Consider the following 9,171-nt stretch of genomic DNA (forward strand, 5'->3'; position numbering starts at 1 on the left):
GACTTCCCAGCCCCGTGAGGCCAAAGGATTAAAGAATGAACAAATTAGGTAAGGTGCATTAGAACACAAAAACATCAATTAAAAAAAGAAACACACACAGACAAAACAAACTCACTGAAGTCTTCCCAAGGAAAACACCACCAGAAAAGCAGACCAAAAATATCTCTGGGTCCTCTTTCAAACATGGGCTGCAATCTCCGAAGGGGAGATAATAACACGGATCAGATAGCATCTCTCTTAAAGAGATGCCTATCCTAGCCCCTTCCAAAAGTTACCCAAAGCAGGGTATGAAAAGGCTTGGGCGTTTGCGAAAGGTAGTGTGGTGGGGAGGTGGGAAGCAGCAACACCAGAAAAAAGAAATTAAAGAACGGATAAGGCATTCATTAAACAGTATTTTAAAAGGCAAGGAGAAGACCTCAGTACTACAGAACATCTACATAAGGGACAGATCCAATGGTGCTCCTCCATACCTTCTTTTTGCATCACGAAGTTCTTTGGCATAAAGATCCATAGGAATTGTCAACTGAGTAAACATTCGCTTTGTATTAAAAAAATTTATTTTGTGATCTGTACATGTGATAAAGTGAGGCTTCCTTGTAGACTTTGAAAGGCGAAATCAAAACAAAAACCCAAAAGTAAAAATGTATAAATACAATATATATTTTCTTACAAAAATGGGAGATTTACAAAATATACATACTGCACTTGTCTCTATTTTACAAATTTCACATGCAAGAGATACAACACAAAAGATGCCAAAAACTGTGTAGTGGGAGTTTTAAAATCTGACAGATGAGACCCTTTTGGAGGTTTAAGAAACAAAAGGTTGATGTTAACTTTAATATAAAAAGCAGCTCCACTCAACTGAACATTACATATATAAAATAACTTTACTCCTGACAGTACCCTCTAGGATTTAAAAACTGTTTAAAACAGCATTTAAAAATTGTTTTGAGAAACAGGATAGCGTTGCAAGATTGGAGGGTAATGTCAAAGGTGGAGGAAAGGTTCGCTCCCATGATTCTCTGCTCAGCTTTAGAGCATTATGCAAAGGAATCAGTTCCATTATAGAAAAGAAAGTACATGATTTAAGATTAATAAATTTAAGTCATGCAGCACATTTCAAAGAACTCCAGAATTACTTTGAAGTTTACCTTCTTTTAATGACTTTCCTTAAAAAATGGGACCCACGGTTTGAACTGTCCGCTTCATTCACTGTCATTTCTGTAGGTCATCTCCCCGCCCAGCCACACAAAGACAGGGTCAGCACACACATGAGGTCTTATAAACGGATTTATGGAACTAAGAAAACAGGACAAATGGTTCTTTACTTTTTAAAAAATTTACCTTCTTTATGTTGGAGGCTGAGGGCATTATGCTTTTCCTTTTATCTTGAAGGATTCAAATTGGAGGAAAATAGAAAACCCAAACGCAGGTTCATAAAAAATAATAAAGGAAGAAATTCCTCTGAACATTTGAATAGAGCCTGTAGATAGGATCGTGTGTTCTAAATTAAAATTTATTTTAAACAAATACAACAAAACCCCCCTTGCGTTCCCTTTAGCCAAGTCAGAATCTCTGACGGATTGTGGGTATGGAATCGTGCGGCCCTTCACTTTTCCTTAAAAAGGAATGTTTATCTCAGTCAAATTAACATCCAAAGGGAAAGCTCTGATTTGTGCTACTTTGCCTATAAAAGTTGCTGTCTTCACAGTTACGCCTTTCCACAGGAGAGACACTTTGTTTCCTCTTTTGTCTCTTACAACAAAGACCAGGGGAAAAATGCACTCCTGTTTTGAAAAGCAACAAGTCATCACTTCTTTTCAGAGTATGAAACCAAATAAAACCTTCTTCCTTCTGCCTTCCCGAGAAAATAAAAAAAAAAGTAGCAGAAATACCTACTACCCATCTCCTCTGCCTCCTCTCGAAATGTTATCTTCATTTCTTTTGCATCGTTACATTAAGATTCTAGGAGGCAGGCCTCCCAAGACTTCCAAATGCTTATTTTACAAGACTTGAAAGGACTAGGAGAGGAAAAACAGGCGGGAGGGGCCAGAGGAGAGACTGTAATGTCTGACCCTGGAAATTAACCCATCTGGGCTCCAGTTTGGCCCCAGTGAAAAGAGATTATGGTTTGACCACCGCTTGACAAGGACACCGCAGGGAGTCCTCCCTTTGCCCAACAAAGCCGCCGCCGCAGACAAAGCTGTACCTTTCACCCGGGCCTCACAGGAGTGAGGACAGGCCACTGGTCTTGCAGCAGGGGCATCGCTCCCAGTCCCAGTTTGGCCCTGGAGCCCGGAAGAACTCAGAGCCATCTCTGCTGGGTCAATCGCGATAGGCCCAGGTCGGCCCGTACCGTACACGATTAACATCTTCGTTACCGTCATCACCATCATTAACATCCTGCAAGTCTTTGCCACTAAGTCTTTTCATCCGAACCGTCTTTCTACCCGGGCCTCCTTTTCCAAACCCAACCCCGGCCCCAAATCTACAAATATCATCTCTCTTCCAGGTCACTTCTCATTGGAGGGGACGGAGGTTCCAGGACCCCCCCCCCCCCCCCCGCAGTTCTCTCCTTCCCGCGCCTCTCCCCTTGCTAGGGGATGGGGGAAGGGAGGGTGGGGGAGGGGCCGGGGCTCATACCGCAGTCTCCCCCTTGCTGCTGTGGCTGAGTCTGTGGTAGAAGCGGCGCCACGACTGCAGAGTCTTGCCGGACCAGATCCAGAAGCCGGTGGTGATGCCCACGATCATGGTCATCAGGTACTTGATCATGAAGACAGTGAAGTCGGGGCTCATGGGCGGGAAGTGGCCAGGCGGGCAGGGCACCGCGTAGCTCTTGCACGTCTGCATGAGCCAGGTGCGCTCCCAGTGCTCGCGGAAGGCCTGCTCATAGAAGTAGCAGGCCAGGACGATGGTGGCCGGCACGGTGTAGAGCACGCTGAAGACGCCGATGCGCACCATGAGCTTCTCCAGCTTCTCGGTCTTGGTGCCGTCGTGCTTCATGATGGTGCGGATGCGGAAGAGCGACACGAAGCCGGCTAGCAGGAAGGACGTTCCAATGAAGAGGTAGACGAACAGAGGTGCCAGCACGAAGCCCCGCAGCGCATCCACGCTGGACAGGCCCACGTAGCACACCCCACTGAGCAAGTCCCCATCCACCTGGCCCATGGCCAGGATGGTGATGGTCTTGACAGCGGGCACGGCCCACGCGGCCAGGTGGAAGTACTGCGAGTTGGCTTCGATGGCCTCATGGCCCCACTTCATGCCGGCTGCCAGGAACCAAGTGAGCGACAGGATGACCCACCAGATGGAACTGGCCATGCCGAAGAAGTACAGCACCATGAAGAGGATGGTGCAACCTTCCTTCTTGGTGCCCTGCGCCACCGTGCGGTAGCCATCGTCTGAGAAGCGCTCCACGCACACCGCGCGGTCCTCCAGCAGGAAGCCGGCCACGTGCGCCACGGCCACCATGAAGTAGCAGCCCGACAGAAAGATGATGGGCCGCTCCGGATAGCTGAAGCGCCGCATGTCCACTAAATAGGTGAGCACGGTGAAGAGCGTCGAGGCGCAGCACAGCACTGACCACACGCCCACCCAGAGACGGGCAAAGCGCCTCTCCTCCTCCTTAAAGTACATGAGGCCGTTGGCACGGCCTGGCTCGCACGGGGCGCCGCAGTCGCGCTCGCCCAGGAAGCGGTAGCCCAGGTAGGGGGGCACCTTGAGCTGGCGGGGACACGAGAACGGGAAGGCAGAGCGGCCCCTGCCGTCAGCGGCCCCCGGGGACAGCGCGGTGTAGGGCAGGTCCGGCAGATAGGGCGCGGTGGGGTAGGCTGTGGGGCCGCCGCCCGGGCCCCCGTTGCCGTCGGACGTGTTCTGGCCCACGCAGATCTCGCCGGCGCCGTGCACCGGGAAGTTCTCGCAGCGCAGCCGCTCGGGCCACTGGAAGCCGAACTTGTTCATGAGCGCTTCACAGCCCTGGCGGGCACGCTCGCACAGAGAGCGGCACGGCGGGATGGCCTGATCCAGCACCGTGCACACGGGTGCGTACATGGAGCACAGGAAGAAGCGCAGTTCGGGAGAACACTGCACCTTCACCAGCGGGTAGAACTGGTGCACCTCGAGGCCCGCGTCCTCTTGATTCGTGTGGCCTAGCAGGTTGGGCAGGATGGTCTGGTTGTAGGCAATGTCCGTGCACAGCGGGATGGAGATGGGCTGGCAGAAGCCGTGGTCCGGCACTGAGATGCCCTTCTCGCCGTGGTAAGGCTGCGCCCCGGCGCCGGCGGGCAGCGCGCCCAGCAGCGCAAGCACCAGGGTGCACAGGCCCAGCGGCGAGCGCGACGCGGCCGCGCCGGGGCCCCGCATCGCCGGCCGCGGGTGCAGCGGCGCTCTCAGCCCGCAGAGCGCGAAGAGGCAGCCGGGAGAGGCTCGGATCCGAGGAGGCGCAGCCGCGCCCCGCGCATGAGAGTCCTCCCGGCGCCGAGGCCGGGCCGTGGGCAGCGCGGAGCCGAGGGCGCTGCAGCTGGGGTGCCCGCGCCGCGGGGGCGCCGCAGCCGTCTCCGCCCAGCCCTCTAGCAGCCGCTGGGGGCCCAAACCCGCCAGCCTGGGCCGGGGGCGCCGAGTGGGGCCGCTTTATTCTCCCGCTGCGACGTAACGGTGCGGCTTTTTCTGAGGCGAGGAGCAGCAAGCGTCTCCGGTTACCCTTCAAAGTTTGCCCAAAGTCTGTCGACCCACGGCGCACAGGAACGCACGCGCCCCCACACCGAGTCCGGCCCCCGGCAGGCTAGAGCCCGGCGCCGCCGCCTGCGAGCCGAGGCCGCCGCCTCGGCCGTGCTGCTCCGCCTCCTCGCCTCGAGGCTCTGCTCGCCGCCGCCGCCACCGCCTCCTCCTTCGCCTCCTTTTCTGCTCCCCGGCTCCTTCCTCAGCCCCAAAAGCTCAGCCCCCAAGTTTCTGCCAAACGGGTGATTCTCGCTCGGAGTCCGATCGGCGCCCTGGAGCCAGCAGCCCAGCGAGTTCTTTTCGGAAATCCAGTTACACTGCGTCCGAAGCTGCGAGGGCCCGGTGCCCGCGGCCTGGGCCTGGCTTCTCCAGCCTCGCGAAGCCCCGGCCCGTGAGTCCCGGCGCCCGCCGCCCGCCGCCGCCGCCCGCCGGGAGGGAGCGCAGAGTAATGCCTCGGAGTCGCGCAACTCGCCAGAAGAAGCGTCTGGCTCGCAGGGTTCCGGGCCGCCCCGCCCCCTCCCCTCCCCCCATTCACAAACCGCTCCAGGGGCGGGCCCTCGAGCTCCGGGGCGGCCCAATGGTAGCCTTTGTTTTCTGTGTGGCGGCCTCCGGATTGGGTGGAAATCGGAAGGGCCGGGCGAGGGACCCGGAGGGGCGGAGTCTGCAGCGCTCTGGGCGGATTCCTGAGGGGAGGGGCAGGGGGCTGGGACGGAAAAGTTAAGAAAAACTTTTACGGTGAATTCGCTCGAGGGGTGGGGGTGGGGGGTGAACGCACCAGAAAGGGAATTTGCTTTAAAGGTTTACTCCTCTTCCGGGTACACTAAAACGCACATCTCGAGCGGCAGGGCGCGGCGAGAGGGGATTTTGCTGGAAGCACAGCGCAGCGCCGGGGCGGAGAGATGTGACCCGGAGTCACGTTAGCCCTGCCTGGGCTGACAATGCCGGCCGGGTTAGGCAGGGGGCTTCAGGGTAGCTGGATCCTAAATGTGGGGCTCGGTACCGAGCGAGAAGGGGGTGCGCCTCTCGGATCGCTTTTTTCTCCCCTGACCCAAACAGACCACGTGAGGCCGCAGTCCCTTTCACCCCTTCTCCGGGTGTAGGAAGGAGGAGGGGCCCGCGTCCCAGGAGAAACTGGAGTCGGGAGGAGGGGGCCGACTTAAGGCGGGAGGAAGTGCAGACCCCTCCGAGGGGAGAGGGCCCGGGCCGCGGTCCCCCAGGCCGCCCCGCCCGCGCGCACGGCCCAGAGTCTGGAACTCTGGTGCGGCTTTAGAGCGGTTACGGGAAAGCTCCGACGGGGGTGGGGGGCAGTTACAGATGTACCTGAGGCCGCGCGCCCGGGAACTCTGCACGGTTTCAAGTGCGTCTTCGACTGCGGTGCTTTCCTTGGTCCTTGGGCGTGCGGCCTTTCGGGCTCCCCTCTTTGTTGCAGAAGCAACGACTTGATCCTGCAGTTGCAATGTTGCATGGAGAAGTTTTCATGCGTATTACAAAGCAGGGCGTTTGCTAATTAAGAAGTTTTCAAAACACAAAGAGAGGTTATCCGCGTTCTCCAGCGGCGTTTTCTGATTGGCAAGCGGTCTTTTGTTCCCGGCCAAATCTTCGCCCTGCTCACAACACTGGGCTCTCCCCTGAGCTCTCGGGTTACTCCCGCGGAGGTCAGAATTGACCGGGGGGGGGGGGGGGGGCTCTCCTCTCTCTCTGGGCTGCAAAGAATATAATGAATTCCCATGCAGGGGAAGTGACAGTTTGAGAAAGGCTAAATCTGTCTCTCACTGTGTCTCTGTCACACACACGCGCGCGCGCACAAATACTATGCTTGAGAAATCGTTACTCCTGGCCGAGCCCTTCCTTCTGCCCGTCTCAGCTCCAGGCTCTGGACCCCGAGTGGTTTCTGGTCAGGTTGCGTGTTTGCAGAAGTTGTTGTCTCTGCTGTCCCCGGGGAGCTGCTTCTCCTGCAAGAAAAAACTGGTTTCGAAATCGCAGACAAATGCATTGGGTTCCCTTTCTAGGGAGACTTTGGCCTTCCTCTGTTTTTCTTTTATTTGTTTTCTATTACTGAAGTTTACTAGGCATTTACCTTCCACTTCACAGTTCTTTGTACTTTCCCACTCTTGTTAATGGACCTGAAGGGCTGAATCATGTGGGCCAAGGTAGGGTGTCAGACTGCTCACGTTCTCCCTCCGCCCCTCAACAGTTTCTTCCAAAGCATCAGTTTCCCCCTCACACCCAGGACCTTATTTGTTTTCTTTTAGGTTATCTGCTCCAGGGTAATACAAAGGATTAATGACATTTGCTTTAAAAATATTTTATTCCTTCCTTATATACTTTTAAAGTCTCCTCTTTTTCTTTCTAAATTATTATTCTTACTACCTAACATTGGGGAGCATTGATACTGACTTGAAAGATGTTGTTTAAAGACAATGCTGCTGCTTTGCTTTGTCATTTAAAGTGTGTGTGGTAGGGGGTTGGAAATCCTTTTTTCTCTCAGTGAGCTTCTGGATATCCTCCTTTTCTAAATCAAATTTTCATGCTTATTCATCAGGCCACTGATCTAAGTCATCTTTGCTTATTGAAGGAGAAATTGCAAGCACTGTCGTCAAATAAAATGAAAACCGACAGGGTAAGATACTGTGTCTCAAATACAGCTACAACCAGTTTAGTTGATGAGCTTTTACTCCCCAGATTATAGCCCCAGACAGCTCGCTGATGATAGGTAATAGGGATAATTATTTAGAAAGAAAAAAGGAGAACCCTTTAAGAAAATACAAGGGGTGAATGAAATATTTTTAAAACAGTCTATGCATCAGATGCAGAAATCCCACCCCAGATGGAAAGCATCACAGATGTGAGGCCTGAGACCTGTTGCCCTGTCCCAGGCGGACAAATGCAAAAAGCATAAAAGCGAAGTCTAATTTTGGGGAGTGTTTTGTTTTTTTGAATGGGTTTTTAAAAACCCACTCAAAAAGTATTCTGAAAAATAAAAATTTGCTGTTTGTGAGAGGAATGCGGTAGCCTTCTATGCCTTGCCTGATCCTCCAGAATGCTATGATTTCAAGGAGCTAAGAAGTAAAACGGAGTAGACCATTAAAGCGAGTTCACAACGTAGGGGGCTAAATAGTCTGTTTCAGGCTCTATGATAAATGTAGTAACGCTGGTTCACATTCTGCCCAGGATCAACTTAATTTTCTTTTCCAAGAGATTCTTTCCACACCCAACTCCCAAAGCCACTAACTGTATCTTCTTTGGAGAGCTAAGGGTGGAAAATTTTGTAACTGTCTGCTGCAAAACTTCCAATTGTCCCTGCCCTTTAAAACAACAAAGGCTTTTATTTCTTCACATCATAGTCATATGGTCTCACAGAAAAGTGATGGTGTTCATTGGCTGCAGTTACTTAAATGCTACTTATTTTGGCCAAGTCCCAGGTTTATCTAGTTGAATGACATTCTGATGTCAGGCCAGATTTGAAAACGGCCACCTTCGTGGTGCCACAATCCTGTGGTTGTAGTGAAAACTCCAGCTGTAAGAATTACTCATGCAAGACGAGAAAGGGCAGCTTTGAGCATACACCTCCCCCTTTCGGCCTCTCTTTTACCAGACTTTATAACATTAAAGACTTGGAATTTCAAGTTGCCAGGATGCCACTGAATTCCTTTCATTTTAGTTTGGGGTGTTGGATAGTTCCCAGAATGGGAACATTCTTACGCCTAAGCAGACTCTCCAGTGTCAGGAAAGTTCGAGATGTCTGGGTTGAATAAGAGCAGGGCTGTGCTGGAGGGCTGATAGGTGTGCTAGGCCCCACCCAGCAGAGGTGATTTAAGCCAATCAAACCCTTTGACCATTTCTCTTACAGCTTGAGGCTTCATTGGTTATCTGTTGTTATATAACAAATCACCCTCCAAAATTAGCAGCTTAGAACAACCGACATTTAATATATCGTAGTTTCTGTATGTTGGGAATCTAGATGAGCTTAGTCCCGTGGCTTGGGTTGCTCAGGAAACTGCAACCAGGGTGTTGGTTGGGGCTGTAGTTACCTCAGGGTTCAGGTGGAGAAGGATCCACTTCCAAACTCACTCATGTGGCTATTGGCAGGTCTTAGAGTATCCATTTCCAAGGTCATCACAGGGCTGTTGGCAGACCTCAGCTTCTCTAGCCGTTGGCCAAAGACATCAGTTCCTTGCCCGTGGGCCTCTTATAAGGCCACTTATAACAAGGCACCTTGCTCTCCTAGACCAAGTGCTCAGAGAGAGACAGACAGACAGAAAAAACACAGAAGATGGCAATTAAGTCACAGTCTTGCCGTAATCTTGGAAGTGACGTCTTGTCACTTTTTTCATATTCTATTCATTAGAAGCAACTCACTAGGTCTGCCCACACCCCACATTCAAGGGGTAGCGGGGATCACTCTAGGACGTGAGAACCCATGTTGATTGGTTATGATGCCCTTGCATCTGT

At 52.5% G+C, this 9,171-nt stretch overlaps 1 protein-coding gene across 1 annotated transcript; it reads right to left on the reverse strand.

Moving 5' to 3' along the window:
• Positions 1 to 636: 636 nt before the first annotated feature.
• Positions 637 to 4,376, reverse strand: FZD7 (frizzled class receptor 7). Its single transcript, XM_059168392.1, has one exon. It carries the CDS (start codon positions 4,363 to 4,365, stop codon positions 2,641 to 2,643), a length of 1,725 nt encoding a protein of 574 aa, XP_059024375.1. The 5' UTR covers positions 4,366 to 4,376; the 3' UTR covers positions 637 to 2,640.
• Between the last annotated feature and the right edge of the window lie 4,795 nt (positions 4,377 to 9,171).

This window comes from Mustela lutreola, chromosome 3 (genome assembly GCF_030435805.1).
Source record: "Mustela lutreola isolate mMusLut2 chromosome 3, mMusLut2.pri, whole genome shotgun sequence".
NCBI lineage: Eukaryota > Metazoa > Chordata > Mammalia > Carnivora > Mustelidae > Mustela > Mustela lutreola.